The 17,610-nt window shown below is 38.4% G+C and overlaps 3 protein-coding genes across 4 annotated transcripts in view; 1 reads left to right on the top strand and 2 right to left on the bottom strand.

Moving 5' to 3' along the window:
- Positions 1–720: 720 nt before the first annotated feature.
- On the bottom strand, positions 721–8,467 carry LOC117804657 (protein mono-ADP-ribosyltransferase TIPARP-like). Its single transcript, XM_034672944.1, has 6 exons — positions 8,243–8,467; positions 5,913–6,771; positions 4,763–4,931; positions 1,909–2,096; positions 1,554–1,814; positions 721–1,472 (listed from the first exon to the last, which is right to left on the bottom strand). Exons 2-6 carry the CDS (start codon positions 6,758–6,760, stop codon positions 1,025–1,027), a joined length of 1,914 nt encoding a protein of 637 aa, XP_034528835.1. The 5' UTR covers positions 6,761–6,771; positions 8,243–8,467; the 3' UTR covers positions 721–1,024.
- Positions 8,468–9,958: 1,491 nt separating this feature from the next.
- trim35-14 (tripartite motif containing 35-14) lies at positions 9,959–15,007 on the bottom strand. The gene is made up of 7 exons (XM_034673782.1): positions 14,978–15,007; positions 12,711–13,143; positions 12,522–12,617; positions 12,177–12,407; positions 11,357–11,379; positions 11,155–11,273; positions 9,959–11,013 (listed from the first exon to the last, which is right to left on the bottom strand). Exons 2-7 carry the CDS (start codon positions 13,140–13,142, stop codon positions 10,469–10,471), a joined length of 1,446 nt encoding a protein of 481 aa, XP_034529673.1. The 5' UTR covers position 13,143; positions 14,978–15,007; the 3' UTR covers positions 9,959–10,468.
- Positions 15,008–16,970: 1,963 nt separating this feature from the next.
- ptn (pleiotrophin) overlaps positions 16,971–17,610 on the top strand; it is a 109,053-nt gene continuing 108,413 nt past the window's right edge. Inside the window, exons 1-2 of one of the 2 annotated variants that reach the window (XM_034673784.1) lie at positions 16,971–17,181; positions 17,280–17,439. The gene's annotated coding sequence lies outside the window, so the exon portion shown is untranslated. Of the gene's footprint in view, positions 17,440–17,610 lie in introns of both variants that reach the window. The other variant, XM_034673785.1, reaches the window with a different exon arrangement.

Raw genomic sequence — 17,610 nt, 5'->3', positions numbered from 1 at the left:
ATATGAGTCCAATGCGTAAGTGCTAAAAACCGAAGTTCATCGAGGATCCGCTTCAGGCTGGCTCCGGAAGTACCAGACGTCACATACACACCAATTCAAAAAAGACTATTTTTACAGAAGAAATAAACGTGTAACGCTGCAATTTCAAAGATATTGAGATTACGAGTCCTCCAATGAGAGGCACAGCTGCCTTGATTGACAGGTGGGAACACTGTAGCTGTTGGCTGGGAGGCTTAAAACCCGCCTCTTTACGTCACAATCACTCGACAGCAGCAATATGGCTGCCGCCACCAATTGGCCTCAAAACAGCGCTTCAGAAACAGATAGGTGACATCATGGATACTACGTCCATATTTTATGCAGTCTATGTTTTTTCCAGACCGTACGAACCCTGACATCATCAGGCTTTATTGTTTACAAATTAAAAATACTGAAGGGGCACTGGTGGCCTAGCGGTCTAAGCGCCCCACTTACAGAGGCAACATTACAATACAATTTCCCAGTTGTGGGACGAGTAAAGGAATCTCTTATCTTAACAGTCCTCGTCGCAGGGGTCGCTGGTTCGATTCCCAGCCGGTTGACCATTTCCTGCATGTCTTCCCCCGCTCTCTACTCACCACATTTCCTGTCTCTCTTCAGCTGTCCAATCAAATAAAGGAAAAAAGGCCAAAAATATACATAAAAAAAAAATAAATACTGAATTAAAAGATCAAACAAATATTTAAATATTCAGTGAACAGTTTATTTCCTTAAACACGTAAACAATTTAATCAAAACACCTTTCACAGAAAAACAACAATACTTAATTCCATCAATGAAAAACATTCTAACAAACAAAATAAAGACGTCTGACTTGATAAAGTGCTTCGTAAGTTTGAACTACATGGTTAAACTTTTGTTTTAACTTGAACTTCATTGAGGTAAGAAACATAATGCATTTGAGATAGTTTTGTAACTAGCAGCTTTAAATCTGAACAATCGGCATCAAGCTAACTAACTCTTCTAACAACGCCCCTCCTCTCTTTTAAACCTCGACCTCGTTGGGCAGCTCTTTGTACTTAATGAGGTAGTACGGGTAGCACTGACACCTGTCAAAAACCACATACAAGGAGGGTTTGTCCTGGTTGTCCACGCAGCTGTCGTAGAAACAGTACTGCTTGGTCTTGGAGCTGAGGGGTGGAGGCTTGTTGTAGTGGTTCTTTCCGAGGCTTGCCTTTCCGACAAGGACTTTGGCGAGGAACATGTGGTGGACTTCGTTTGGCCCCGCCATGGCTGCGTATGAGTTGGAGAACGAGGCGGCGGTGGCAAAGTATGAACCGAAACCAAAGGACGTTCCGTTGTGGCCTGCCATGCGGGGGTCGAAGTTGTTGACGCAGATACCCTGAGCGGCTTCTTTGTTCGTCCCGTGGAAGAGATGTCGCTCGAGAGTCTCCTTCTGCTTGTCGTGATGCTTCTGCATGTACAGCTTGTGCCTAACGGGAATGTTAAGATGTAGGATTTTATAGATATCATAATATTTATATTACAGTCAAAGAACCTTGTTCTAGCCTGACCTTTGATACTTGTCCCAGTGCAGCAGGTTCTGGACCTGCTGGATTCCGATGATGTCCACCTTGGACTCCGGAAGACTCTCATAGAAGAGGTTTCGGACCCTCCGGTGGGCCTCTGAGTCTGCTGGAACGTCCACCAAACTGTAGTCCTGCTCACAAACCAGAGACCACACGGGAGGATACCAGGAGCTGAACTCCTCCAGAGGGTCTACACTGAAGTTATCCGCAGGAGGATCACTGCTGGGTCCAGCCTGGATTCCTGTCCTGGATAATGAAGTGAAAAAGATGATATATATATGTGACTATGTCATTGTTGGACTGCTTGTGGAGAGAAACACAGAAGACCTGGGATACTGACTGCAGGAAAGGTTGCATGGATCTAGGGGAGCGGTAGACGGGTCTGCAGCGGATGTCTCTCTGGAAGCCCGTCCTGACATTTGTCTGGGTCATGGCGGTGAAGTCCACTTTGTACTTCTGAACGCCGATTTGGAAGTAGCACTTTGGTTCTTTTTTACTCATACAGTTTAGAAGCAGGGCGGACAGAGTCTGTGGAAACATGAACCAATGACATGAAAGACAACGGGATGATTCAATACCCAAAGCATGCTGGGTACGACCAGGTAGCTGAGACACTTTATTAATGCTTCTCTCCCTCATTAGGTCATAATCATGAGAGAAAATCTAAGTATACTATTAAGTGAATACTTACAGCATTAAAAACAGACATGACTCTGTAGTGGAACTCACTGCATGGGCTCAAAATCACATCCAAAAACCATTGTCTGTAAACACAGTTTATCGCTGCGTCTACAAATGCGGGTACCATGCAAAGAAGAAACCATATTTAACCCTCCTGTTATGTTGCGGGTCAAATTGACCCTTTTTAAGGTCTATTTCAGGCAGTATAAGCCTTCCAAACCAGCTAAATGCAATCTAAAAATCTGGGCAGCATGTGACAGAAGAGGAGTTGTGTTAATTTATCAACATCACTTCATAAAAATAAAAAAATTCAAAATGTAAAATAAAATAAACAAAAATCTGTGTCATGTACATCTATTGTATTTGTATTTAAGACTTTCCAATGTACATTAAAAAAAATTAACATTAATTTTAATAAAAAACGAGTGAGTTATCCTCATTTAACCATGATCTATGAGAATTAAAGAACACCAATGGACTAAATATTGATTTAAATGGTTAGTGATGGAGTTAAAAATTAGATTTAAAAAAAAAATGTGTATTGGGATTTCTTTTGGGGTTCTGACACTTTTGGATAATTGAATATGCCCCGGGTCAAATTGAACCAGGAACATTATTGCTGTTCCAGAGAAACGAACATAGCAGGAGGGTTAAACATGATGCTGAAATGCTGGCGACTTCTCTGGGCCTGAACCCATCTGACATTAACCAAGGCGAAGTGAGACATTTTCCTGTGATATGACAAATCAAAACTGATGTTGCATCACTGAAGAAGTGATCACTTCCTCTATTAACAACACTGTAATTCAGACTGTTTTGAAATGTGTTGCTGATATATTTTAATTTGAGAACCATCAGACTGTTTTTATCAACATTTTACGTTGCGTCTAACCCTCATGGAATTGGGGTTCCAAATATTTTGGGGAGCTGGTTTAATCAAAACACCTCAATTTAAGACAACAAGGGCCCAACGGATGTGGGTGGCATCAGGCTTGGCAAATTGGTTGCAGGAAGTGAGTCTATCCGTACCTTACAACCAGACATGCTACTGTGGGTTGAGGTCAACTACCATACAGGAAGTTGGCAGGAAGGCAATATCAGGTGGGTTTAGAAAAAGCTGCACATGCGCAGAGAAACTGCACGTTGCTGAATGCAAAGGAAGTTCTATGCAGGAACACAGTTCAACTTTTAATAAATCGAGTATCGATTAATTGATTGTTAAGAACTTACTCAAGCACATTTTATTATTTCGATTTTATATCAACAAACATCATGTGTCATGTTTCGTTCAGCTATCAGGGAGGTGTTTTAAGTTTAAAGCATGTTTCGATATGAATCAGCCGACTAAAGGTGTTGCACACAGCAGAGACGCTCAGCTGTGGGCTGCGGCTGAGTGACAGGTCTCCACGAGCGCTCTTTTACTCCGCCGCCGCCAGACTGATTATGACCCGGTTGCGCTCCCGGCTGACACCTGACCGCGTTCACATGCTCATTTTTCTCAATAAGAACAAGTAGACAGAAAACTGGACACTGAGGCTATAATATGTTTCTGTTCAATTCTCTTGTTGAAGTCTGAGCCTTCACTTTTACTTTACTTCACTTTTACTACACGTTGATATTCAGCATGTTTAACATTTTGAACACCTCAATATGATCTGTAGATATTCAATACCGCCAGTTATAAACATTGTGTCATGAAAGAAAATTTGATTCAGGGGAAAAACGCATTTGGTATTCTTTTTGACATGGAAAACTTTTATGTTTTTTTTTTAATGATTCCTCGATAATTGATCGTTAACATTCCCAAAGATTGATCATGGAAAATACTTGAAATTTACATCCCTGGTTTTAACCTTTAGCCCAACAGAAATAGGATACCATCATTCATAGCATTCTGCATTTTACTTTAACACATACCATACATGATAGTGAAGTTGACTTCTTCTGCAATATTAGAACAGGAAGACAGTCTTGGAAATTTTGGGTATAAATTGATGATTAAATTTGACTTATGAGAGTATGAAAATGTTATAAGATCTTGATTTGGCTTGACAGATTTTGAAATATTTTTTATACGTACTATTTTAATACATTTTTACAAAGATCTACTTTTACAGAATATAAAAAAGCAACCTGGAGTCGAAAATATGACAGCAGATCTGTCATTTTTAAAAAAAGGTTTTGATACAATCATTACTGTCACACGTGAAAATGATGTATCCGTTTAGAGCATGTGGTATCAAAAACTAGCAAAAATGTACCAATAAGTGCATACTAGTATTAATAAAATAAGTGAAAATTTGAGGGATGTATGAAGACAGATTCTTATATTTTTTATGTTCCTCCCATTTCTAAAGTATTGTCAAAAAGGAGAAAAGAACAATGTACTGTAGCTTTAAGAAGGGATGTTTTTTTCATCCTGTATCAATAAAAAGGATGTCGTTGTGGAAGTAGAAAAAGTTTTTAGAGATCACATAACAATCTAAGTGTGCAACAAATGAGAAACCGTCCACCTTCTCGTACTCCTCCCAGCTCAGGTTGTTCCACCAGTAGATTTCCCATTTGTTGGGGAAGTGTGGGTTCTTGAGCAGGCTGTCAGAGTTGGTCAGTCGTCTCACCCCGTTGTACTTGGACTGATCGTCCAGCTCCATGGAGTCAAAGGTCAGACTGTAGCGGGCATCACTGAAAAGAATGAATCAACATGGTAGAATCACTGGTAGAATGCACTTTGCAACATGTATGTTAAAAAACAATCTTATTTAATATTTTGTCATCACATTATTAATTTCATTTTTTCTCCCCAATCTTATTTTTCATTTGTTCATATTTTAATTTAATAAGATAATGCACTGTATGTGTATGATTTCTAACCATAGACTGTAAAAAATAATGGACGTCATCTTGCTCGTCTCGAAGTGAGGCCGCCGCAATGGCCGCCCAGGGCTGCTCCCCCTGGTGGCTGGCTGCAGTATAGGTCAAAAACTCCGTCTCCCCCATTCATTTGCATGGGGCTGCGGTCAAACTTTATAAAAATAAATACACGTGGGCCTCTTTTTTCTGAAAAGTTTATTTTTCCTTAGTTATTAGAGGTTAAAAAACAGGGTTTTACTTCTGGATTTTTTAATTTTTTTATTATATTTTTGGCCTTTTTGGGCTTTATTGAGAGGACAGCTGAAGAGAGACAGGAAATGTGGGGAGTAGAGAGTGGGGGAAGACATGCAGGAAATGGTCAATCGGCCGGGAGTCAACCACTGCAACGAGGACTTTATTGCCTCTATACATGGGGCGCTTAGACCGCTAGGCCACCTGCGCCCCACTTCCAGATTTACTTTGATTGACAGCTGCCATAGAGAGAAACTCTGTAGACTCTGGCTGCAGGAAAATTTACAAGATGGCAGCGTTCTGGAACGGGATATTTTGACTTCAAAACCGTTCAAAGGGAAAAGGTGGAGAGATGCTGTCCATTATATATACAGTCTATGTTTCTAACCTACAAAAAAGGTGCATTTTTTTCCAAGTTAGCTATTTTGTTAAATTACTTAAACTGAAAATATTTTCCTACTTTGAAGTGTATTAAATTTTATTCCATATGTAAATGAATGAGTGATTATTACCTTAATTTTAACTTACTTTTTTCTTTCTTTCATCAGATATTTTACTCACCCATCCTTGAGAACAACAACCTCCTGGTTGACATCACAGTACATCCTTTCAAGTAGAACCTGAGAGCGAACAGCGAGATCAACCCACCGGTGGGTGATCACTGCCCAGAGCTGCCAGTGAAACGGGTATGGAGTGTGGTACAGCTTACATTTTCTCCCAGCATGGCACACATTCAGCATGAAGTTATCACAGATCAGGGTGTCAGAACAGGACCTGGTGTGGAAAGGAGATGTGGCAGGAAGTGAGGAGGGAGGGTATTCTTTGGTAGGCGTAGTGGTCGGGGTTATGAGGGTGGGTTGGAAGTCTTTCTTGGTAGGGGTGCTGGGCAGAACAGCAGGCTGTGGTTGGGTGATGATGAGAGGAAGGTGGACGAGCAGGGAGGTGTTTTGGATCAGAGGGATTGTCTGTGATTGTCCTGGAAGGCCGGACAGTAACTGGGTGCTGTTTTGAGGGAAGGATAGCAGGACGCAGGGGGTATTATGGGCGGGGCTTTGCTGCTGACTGATGGACTTGATGATCACCTGAGGCTTCAGGTGGCTGGTAGAAAGGGTAGTCCCGCTTTCACCTTCTCTGGTAGCTGATATCTTGCCTTGGAAAGAAGTCAAAGGGGTTACATGGACACTAATACCGTAGGGGTTGACAATCCACGCCACGTCCACTTGCTGGGATCTCATGGCCTCCCACACGGGAAGGCTGGTGTTGGTGTCAGCAGGGATTTCCAGCAGGAGGAGAGACGGGCTCAGGAAGGTGACTTTGGATGATTTGGATGGGGCCTCTGAGGGTAATGCATCTTGTTCCATCTTTCTTTTTGGTCCTCTGGAGGATGGAATGGGAGGCATCTTGGACATCCTGTAAAAAACTGCCAGAACGAATTGTTTTCAGCCACTGAGCACCAGAAACTAGGAATGAGCTTATACATGTTGTATCATGGCTGAGTGTTGCTATTGACCAAGAGCAGCCCTGTTGACAGATATCAGTACATTACATTTTGGTACCGTTTGCAGTAAACAATATCTGATTAATGGCACAAATTTAATGATGGATAGATTGTTAGCAGCATGTTTTAGCACACAAACCACTAAACAAGATAATGCTTTAGGAAAAGAATAATGTTTTGTATGAAAACATGAGTGCTGAACACATGTTTCACAATTACTCATGATGTATCAGTCAGATTTTTTTGTATTTTACTACTTTTCTTGTGATTCGTACATTCAATTTTATTTCAACATAGAAGTATTTATGTTTCCAAAAAAGACCATTTACAATGGGCTGAAATTTACTGAAGAGGATTAAGGCCACTGAGAAAAAAAATGAAGGTCCATTTTTTTATTATTATTATTATCATTATTAGAAAAAGGTCAGAATTTGGAGATTAAGGAATCCTGGTTTTTGTCTCAGAATTTTGACTTTACTTTAATCTCAGAAATCTGACTTTAATCTCAGAATTCTGACTTCAATCTAAGAATTCTAACTTCAAACTTAGAATTCTAACTTTAATCTCAGAATTCTCTAACTTGAATCTTAGAATTCTGACTTCTTTCTCAGAATTCTAACTTTAATCTCAGAATTCTCTAACTTTAATCTGAGAATTCTGACTTCTTTCTCAGAATTCTAACTTTAATCTCAGAATTCTCTAACTTTAATCTGAGAATTCTGACTTCTTTCTCAGAATTCTAACTTGAATCTGAGAATTCTCTGACTTTAATCTCGGAATTCTGATTTCTTTCTCAGAATTCTGTCTTCAATCTAAGAATTCTAACTGTAATCTCAGAATTCTGACTTCTTTCGCAGAATTCTGACTTTAATCTTAGAATTCTGACTTCTTTCTCAGAATTCTAACTTTAATCTGAGAATTATCTGACTTTAATCTAAAAATTCTTACTTTAATCTAAGAATCCTGACTTTTTTCTCAGAATTCAGAATTTTGACTTTAATCTCAGAATTCTGAATTTAATCTCGGAATAATAATAATAATATAATTTTAGCACACTATTGTAAAATGAGTCTCATTTTTGTGCATTTAACAAGAGCAGATGTAGACAGTTCTTTTTAGTTTAGTACATTTCCTCTAAAAAAAATATTTAACAAAAAAAAGTTCCCAGTGAACAGAAGTTAGCTAAGCTCATTAAATGTATTAAATTGAAGTAGCTTAATGCTATTTTGTGGAATAGAATTCAAGTGCTTAACATGTGCTTCTAGAATACGAGTTTTAACGATGTCAGCCATCCATAGTTCATCATTCTTGTAACTTTTACTTGCTAACCTCTGCAGGTTTAGCCCTTGAGAGTTAACTGCTAATTACAAAGTTGATATTAATCTAAACTTACCTTCAGAAACGTTACGAACAGCTACTGACACATGTGGCGTCGAATTTCCAGCTTCATATAAATCAGTAGCAGAGAAAAAAAAAAAGACAGTAAATGTATATTTTGTGTTTTTGTTGGAGAAGTAAAGAGTTAGCTGGAAAACGTCTCAGTCCTCCACGCGATACATTGGTGGGTGGAGTAACATGACACCTTAAATTGCTGTTTAAATACAAAAATAAGTGCTTTCAAGATGATTTTTTTTAAGTTGACGGTGGAAAAAATACACATTTTCAGACATATGAAGAACAATTAAGTCAAAATGAATACATTGTTACTCCACAAAATAACTTCAATACTTATCAGGGAAATTTTCAAATGTAGAGTACAGTCATTAACCCTCCTATTATCCTTGGAATCAATTGGACCCCATTCAATGTTTAACGTCTCTAAATAAATGACCAACATCATTTTTTTGGCTTCATATTTCATGACTTTTCCTAATTAAATGGGGACACACTGCAAAAACTCAAAATCTTACCAAGTGAAATGGTCTCATTTTTAGTCAAAATGTCTTATCCCACTTAATTTAAGATACATTTACTAAACAAGTAACATTTGAGCAAGATAGAGGGACTTGTTTTAAGACTATGCATCTTAAATATCTTGTTAAGTCAAACAATCTTGAAATGATCTTGTTTTGAGTTGTAATTTAAAAGAAACAAAGTTTATTTGACATTTCATACATTTTTCTCACAAGCTGAGATCTTATTTGTAGAAGATGGATAATCTGGATTTAAGACAAACAGTTTTCTTGATTTAAGTAAATGCATTTTATTGGAGAATCTATCAGAAAACAGCTCCATTGACAAAAGAAAGAAAGAAAGAAAGAAAGAAAGAAAGAAAGAAAGGAAAGTTGTTTTTTAAGGGTGGGTTACAGTTTTCAGGCACTGTTTCTTCTAAATCAGATAGAAATATACATCCTCAAACTACATGCACACAATGAAACACCTACTTTTGAGTATAGCTGGCTTATCCTAAAAAACGACATGACTGAATATTAGTTTATCCAGCTCACTATGAGAAGACATTATATCTCAAAATGCTCAAATTAAACTTTGTAATCTTATTTCAAGTACAAGATGTTTTTAAACCTAGAGAAGTGCCGCTATAATACAACTTAAATTAAGGTGAATATATCTCAAATGAAGAAGTTGACATGAAATGCATTAGTGCAAAAATCTTTTTTTGAGTGAAAAAATATTATTCTGACACACTAAGCTTTAAAATACTGGTAAAATATTGCTTAAAATAAGTTTTCCCTGCTAATTTTAAACTCACAGTTTTCTAAATATTACGTCTTATTTTAAGAAATCTTTCCAAGCAAATTTTCACTTGTTCTATTGGCAGATATTTTTTTGCTTATTTCAAAGGGAAACGCTTTTTTTCTGGTTTTTAGAGGGGCAATTTTTTAAGTGTAATACAATTATTATAGATTTTATTCTCTATCCACCCTGTAATAAATATTTAATATGATGCATTTGAAACCTTTTCTCACATACAGAATAACCCTTCTGTGAGAGGAGAAAATAATTAACATTAATGTGACCACTGTTTTATTTATGTACTAGCTTAGAATCCTCATTACTAAATAAGAAACTACTCTTCATTTTGTTCTCAACAAAACTAGGTCATACATGTAGGTGTTGACTCGAGACAGAACTGACAAAGGAACTTTAATAATTGAAAATCATTTATTAATTAATTTACCACTCTAAATTTGTACAATGTAATCAGTATTGACACACAAGGCATCATTTGTGCCATAATTACAATGCTATCAACACAGATTAGTCATACAAATGGACAGACATTTCATGTTCGACATGCAGATTCCAATATGTATTACGATATTGGATTTAACAAGCAGGAGCCACATTTCTGTACGATATTCTCAGGCTACACTTTGCTGTTAAAAAAACACACGTTGTGATTATGATGATTGCGTATTGCACAAACAATTCAGACAATAACGTTTAAAGAGCTTCTGTTTTGGTTTCAAAGTGCAAAGATCAAACTAAAGTAAGAAAAGAAGTCGTGTGACAAAGTGCAGTAAAAATGATCAGAAAAGACTTGAAATTATGCGTCTTGATTTCACATTCTGAGTACCTTCTTGCACTTTCTGGAATTCAAAATACCTCTTTTTTTGTGCTAGAAAACTAAAAGATATGAAATTTAAATGTTCTACTTCTAACAATACCCAAGAGCTTTCACAGAAACCTCTAGCGGCTCCACTATCAAAGGACACTGCTGACAACCCACCCAGAAGTAAGGAAAGACTTTCTCGGTGATGGCGTGTTTGAACGTGTAGATGTTGGAGTTATCTTGGGGGTCATAGAAAGACACCTTGCCCTTGTCACAGTCCAGCAGCACCCGGACCTTCTGTGGATTCCTCTTTAGGGTAAGCCTTGTTAACGGAGAAGTACCCGCAAAGTACATTTTATGATAGAAGTACACGCACAGGTATCCGTTCTTGAGCACTGAGGACACTTTCTCTTTCCTTACGACAGATTCCTTCGCCACCCCAACAACCCACGCCTGGTTGTCTCCCACGCTGACCTCCCAGGAGTGTTTCCCTGAGGTGAAGCCCTCGCGGCCCAGGACAGCTGTATCAGGGTTGAAGCGCTCCGGGTTGTCAGGTAACTTCTGCTTCACATCGCTGTCACAGACGCTGGTGAGGTCATCTGACAGGATGAGCCACGGAGCGGCCGTGTTGGGGTCGAGGGTCACCGGAGCTGCAGAGAACATGGCAGGTTGTCAGATGTCTCTACCTCAAGGAACTGAATCTCATTTTGCATTTATCTCACAAATTCACTTGACTGAAGGAAAAAGCATCTGACAATTTGAGGAATAAACATAGCTGTAAATGTACTTACTGTATTTGACAGTGTTGTGCATTTTCTCCCAAACATGGAACTTCAGAGAACCCAGATATTTTGCAACATCTATGAGCAACCCCGGAGCCATGATCGGGTTTTCAACTGGGCAGTTTGCTCTACAGAAAGCACATTCAGAAAGCATAAATATCTTGTTTTTGGAGCAGAGAAACACAGATGAAAAGATCAAAGTCTGCTTCACCTTGCCAGTGTCCTCTTGCAGTTCTGAAAAGATAAAAGGCAAAGTCACAAAAGAACTCAAAGACAAACTTTCATGTCGGGATGCACCGATTCGATCCTGGTATCTGATATCGGCTAGATCGGACTCAAAAAGCTAGATCGGATATTGGTGAAAAAGGGACGATATACAGTGCTGATCCATATGGCAGATCTATTCATCTCAGTTCTATGCTTTTCTGTGTTTACAACAGCCATGTGCGTCTCCTACATCATCAGCGCCAGCCGGCCTGTGCATTTTTGCCCGGTGTAGCATGATGGAGACTAACTACAGAGGCTCTGCAGTTTAGGTGCATGTCACGCTTCTTTTGCTAACAACTCCGCCAGAAACTTGCAACATGTGCAGCGGTAATGTTTCAACGGATGGCAGTCACGCTGAAAAGTATAATGGCTGGAAGAATTTTACGTCAGCTGTAGCCGACTACAAAGAAGCAAGAAACCTTCTACTAATGGATTCAAAGTGTGAAAAAAACAAACAGGTTATTGGATTTAATTGTACCGGATCCTTGAAATGAAGGGATTCCAGCCTCTGGTTTAGCACTTGGAACCCAAGTGCAGTTCACCATCAAGTCAGAAAATCCTGAAGTTGCCAAAACATGATTTTATTCTCACATTAAGGAATAGAGATTGTTAAATCAATACCAGGATCGGATCGGCTAGTACCGGTATTGGCAGATACCAAAGCCCAGGTATCGATATCCATATCGTGACCTAAAAAGTAGGATTGGTGCATCCCTACTGTCATGCTAATGTCTGTGGATTCATATCAACATTTATGAGCTCACCTGAAGTACAAATACACCCTCCAAAGCAAGCTCCTCCTCCAAATGTTTGATTGATTCAGACAAAGACGTTATCTCTCCTGTAATTTCTTCGATCTTCTGCATCATCACTCTGCTCTTCTGCTCTTCCTCCCTTCTCAGTGCCTCCATCCTGGCCTCCTCTTCCACTCTCAGGAACATGTGGAGCTTTTCAAACTCCTCGTGGGTTCGCCTTTGGACGAACTGAGCCTGAACCTGGGGAAGAAAAAAACACAGGTAACCATTCTTCAATTCTTTTTATTAGTCATTTCGTTTTTCCACTACAAAGCAGACCATTCAAGATGTTTGTGAACACAGTGTCCCTTTCACCTGAATGTGCTCCACCGCGTCCTCGTAGTTCTTCTTCATTTTGTCGAATGCGTCCTTCTTTTCTTGCAAAGAATCAAGGGCTGACTTCATCTTATCCTGAGTAGATCAGAAAGAGAGGTTTGATTTGAAAGCCTGTAACAGATATTAGCTGCTCAGACCAACATCTTATTAAATATCGCCCAGCTCTACCTTCACGTCCACGACAGCCTCGCTGACAGGGCAGCAGTCGTGCTGTTTGTGCTTCCTGGAGGTGTGACAAACCACACAGATCGGCTCCTGATCCGGCAGGCAGAAAAGCTTGAGCTTCTCCCCGTGAAGAACACACATCTCCCCAGGATCACAATACAGCTCTCCTCCTCCGCCTCCTCCTGTTTCCTCCAAGCCTTCGCTCTCCTGGACGTACGCCTCACAAAGGTTCTTCAGGGTCAGGCTGGGCACCGGGTCATCCACAGACTGGTTTCTACACATAGGGCAGTCCCGGCTCCGTCCATGCGACCAGTACTGCTGCAGGCACGGCGAGCAGAAGCTGTGGCTGCACTTGAGGACCACCGGCTCTCTGAAGATGTCGCAGCAGATGGGACAGGAGAGGTCCACCTCAGGGAGGGAGAGCCTGCCTGCCATCCTGAACAACACAAAACCACGTTTATTAGATCATGCTTTAATTCTTCTTTTTTATTTATCATAATTTCCTACCTTTATTCCCACTGCTGTAACTCCATATGAAGATATATTTCTCACCTCTTTTGTGCATTAACAGACTGCAAAAACTGAAATCTAAGTAAGATTGAATATCTCAGATAAGGGTGAAATGTTCTTATTCTTTGCCTGATAAGATAGTTTTTCTCACTGAGCAGTTTTTATGTTAGTGTGTTTCACTTGTTTTGAGTGTTTTGATCCTAAATGATCTCAGTAATATATTACAGCTTGTTCCTGAGCTTTTATGACCTACTGTATATTGAGTAATACAGGCTTGAAACTAGAATATCAACTGTTACAAAGCGGTCTCATCAACACTCAGTATAAAACTGCTTTTTCAAAGTCATAATTTCTTATTTCAAGAATAAAATAAGAAATCATGACTGTAACACAATTGTATAATAATAATAATAATAATAATAATAATAATACATTTTATTTAAAGCACCTTTCCAAGCGCTCAAGGAAACTTTACAGAGAGGATAAAACACAATAAAAACAACACAATAAAATAAATAAAAACAACAAGCAGAGTAGCACCAAGTTAAAATGAGGCAGTGAAGTTGAACAGAGAATGCGTGTCTCTTCACACAATTAAAACAAATGACAGCCAAATGTGATCCACTGTTTTAATTTTCAGTGAAACGATAGAAAATATGTTATACTACAAGTCAAGGAAAAAAATAAATAAAATAAGTTTAAGATGCAAAAAAAAGAAAATATTTACTACTATATATTAATACAGTTGGCACAGTACTGTAAATTGACACTTAATTATAAACATTTAACATTTAAAACAGAAATAATTACATTCAGATAAGTTCTTCCAAATTACAAGGCATTAATATGATTTATGAATTCCACAACTTTTGGCTCATTTAAGAATTTTAAGAAAATGATCCTACATAATGAGAAATATATTCTCAACTTTTGTCTTTCCATCAAGAAAAGTAAATTAGTTTTTAGTATAACTTTGCAGTTTTCAAGAAATGTAATGCCTAGTGCATGTCATTATGTCAAGATAATGGCACTAGCATTTACTTAATTTAAGAATAAGAATAAGTCTTTTTATTTCTATCAAGAAAAATGCACTTGTTATTAGTGAAAATACACTCATTTTAAGGTATTTCTGGGTTCATTGAGGTTAGCTGTTTTTACTTGTTTTGGAAAGTCTTGACAAGCCAAATTGTCTTGTTCTGTTGGCAGATCATTTTGCTTATTTTAAGTAACATACCCCCAATTTGTAGATTTATTATTGTTTTTGAAGGCTGGCTTTTTGCAGTGTACGATCGCCTTTTAAGTGATATTAATTCCATGAAATGTTCTGTTTACATAATATTCTATTAATAAATCACTATTACATAATCATCCAACTACAAAGACTACATATAAATCATCACGTGGCCTGTTGTCTTCATCAAACAAAATGCTGCTTGAATCTACATCTTATTTGTTTTGGTGAGTCTGTATACATGTATTACCTTTTATATCTTTGGGTGTGGTTTATAGTAGTATAGGTTTCAACCACACACACATGCTTCTGTATTTTCTGTATGTTTAAATTTGACTAAACAAATTGCCCTCTGCTCTCCTTCTCTACTGTCAAAATGAAACTAGGGTAAGGGTGCAGGCTCTGATCCTGCACAGACAGAAGTCGTGTTTTGATGAGGTTTTAACTCACAGTCCATTTGAAGATAACTTTTTAAGCCTTTAAATGCGCACGAAATTATATTCATAAGAAAAGTTAAAGCCAAACATACCTGATAGCCAGAGTCCTGTGACAGTTGTTAAACAGTTCGTGTTTGCTTAGGGAGCACTTCCTGCTTCCTGTTATGATGAGTCATCCAAAGGGGGCGGGGTCTCAGAGGCACAGCAGACTCTTTAACCCTTTACTTACTCTGAGGATGTTTAAATGTTAAGAAACCAAAGGAGGGTGAAACATACTTTATCCATTAACTTTTTCAGAGTTTTATAATACATCAGAATAAACAATCTAAACTGCTTTCAAATTCAGTAATTAAATCTCTTTGAGGAGTTTTTAGCTGGTTATGAAACAAAGTGAAACTAACAGTGATGACTTTATGACCTACAAAAACAAATGAGACCATCAGCATTAAAGGAATATTTCAGGTTTTTTTTTATGGTAGGGTCGTTTTGAGTCACAACTAGTAATTTTACTTGCCACAGTGGATGCGTACACCTCAGTGAGAAACTTCACCTTCTTTGCTCGATTTAATGGCAGATGGCAATATTTTTAATCGCAATTATGTATTCAGTCTATGATCCAACCAAATTATAATGGTGCATACCGCCACCTACTGCACCAGAGCAACTTCAGGGTTTTGCACTTCAGGTAACAGTCTACATCAGGGGCGTCAAACTCATTTCAGTTCAGGGGCCACATACAGCCCAAGTTGATCTGAAGTGGGCCAGACCGGTAAAATCATAACATAATAACCTCTAAATAATGACAACTCTAAATTTTTCCCTTTGTTTTAGTGCAAAAAAGTACAAGTAAATTCTGAAAATGAAAACTATCTTTCTACAAAAACAGCTGTTGTATTTTTTGCCATGATGAGTCTCATAGTGAGGCTGAATATTTAACTCTTTAAGCCCTGAAACCTGCTGCGAACACACCAAACACACAGGTTACCCATTCACCTGACACACACAGTGTAATGTTTACTGCAAAAGAACAGAGATTATAATAATGAAGAAGGTAAAGTTGATTATTCTGGACCTCTTAGCTCCAGCAGGAACAGTTTGCTTGCTGGACAGTGTTGTATGCAGGGGTGTAGTGCTAGTTTTAGTAGTTAGTGGATCATCTTATAGTGCTCTAAATAGTCTTTGTGAATCTCAACCAGATTATGCAAACAGCAAGTCATCTATTTTCTCACTTTGAGAAAAGAAGACCCGGAGCACCATTCAGGGCGCTCCGTCAGCACTATGATTGTATGCGACCCCCCAGAGGACAAATTTGAAATAGTAGTTACTTTTATTGAAAAATTGCAGTTAATGTCTTCTCTGTATTTTTTTCACTTTGAAAAGTCGTTCCCTGGGCCGGATTGGAACCTCTGGCAGGCTGATTTTGGCCCGCGGGCCGCATGTTTGACACTACTGGTCTACATCATGCAAACATGAAAACAAATAACCAAACAATGAATGAAAATGAAGCAACGAAGTAATATATGTATATAATAGTAACACATAAATAAATAAATATATAAATAAATAAATAATAATAATGATAATAATAATAATAATAATAATGATACTAATAATAATAATAATAATACAATTACGTTTAATAATAATTATTGTTATAATTATACACAATAAATAAATGAATAAATAAATAACAAAAATAATGTGAGAATCTTCTCTTCGTTTTGTTTAATGGCGGTTGGCAACTAGGGTGCATTACCCCCACCTATGCTGGAGTGTGGATCAGAGATCCCTTTTCCATTAGTCTAGAAGGAAAAAATGATTAAATAACTAACTTTAAAAAAAGATGAATAAATAATTAAAAAAGGCTAAATTCTCTTCAATTATGTGAGAAACGTCTGGGAGTAACAGCACGATATAGGCCTCAGTTTTCTGCAGATGGGTCTGTCCACCACTTCATGTTTACTGAGATTTTTTTCAGCACTTTACTCTGCCAACAGAAAGCCCGTTTTTTTTTGTTGTTGCACTATTTTTCGGACGCTTCACAGACGTGCTCTTCCTCCTGCAGCGCACTGATCAGCTGTTCAGGTCTGCAGCTTCAAAGTGACAAAAATACATCTAAACTTAATACTGAGTGATTCTGACAGAGCCATATGACATGCTGTTTACTGCGTACACACTTAGACAATTTATGAGCCGGAGTTTACTGAGGAAAAGGTGATTCAAAGCACCGGAGGAAAAAGTGGAGACACAGCTAAACTGGAGAGCAGGAGAGATTCCAATTTACCTGGAGGTGCAGGTGTGTAAACTGTGAGCTAATGTTGATGCAGACGAACCGAGGAAACTACTTGCTGTCACGAGTGAGACTTTGTAATAACAGTCCCTCTGGACCTTTAGGAATAAAGATAAACCAGCGGATCAAACAGGGCTGCAGTCTGCGGCGCACACCAACCACAGTCCACCGCCGAACTGAAGCAGAAGTTTGTTTCTGACTTTCTTCAATGTTCTGGAGTTAAATCGGAAAACCAGAAAAGCCGAATGAAAGTGCATCTTCAAAGTAAGTGTTCGGCTCTCTTTGTTTTTTTATTGCACAATGACACAACCCATGACCTGTACGACATGTTTACAATATCAAAATACACTGTGTTCAGTTCTGAAGAGGAAAACTGAACTGATATAAAGAACTACACAAATTACTGTATGTGGCAACGTTTGTAAAGTTGTGCGC

The sequence above is a fragment of the Notolabrus celidotus genome, chromosome 21, assembly GCF_009762535.1.
Source record: "Notolabrus celidotus isolate fNotCel1 chromosome 21, fNotCel1.pri, whole genome shotgun sequence".
NCBI classification, from domain to species: Eukaryota; Metazoa; Chordata; class Actinopteri; order Labriformes; family Labridae; genus Notolabrus; species Notolabrus celidotus.
The sequence above is the reverse complement of the archived record's forward strand: the minus strand, read 5'-3'. Positions and strand labels throughout refer to the sequence as shown.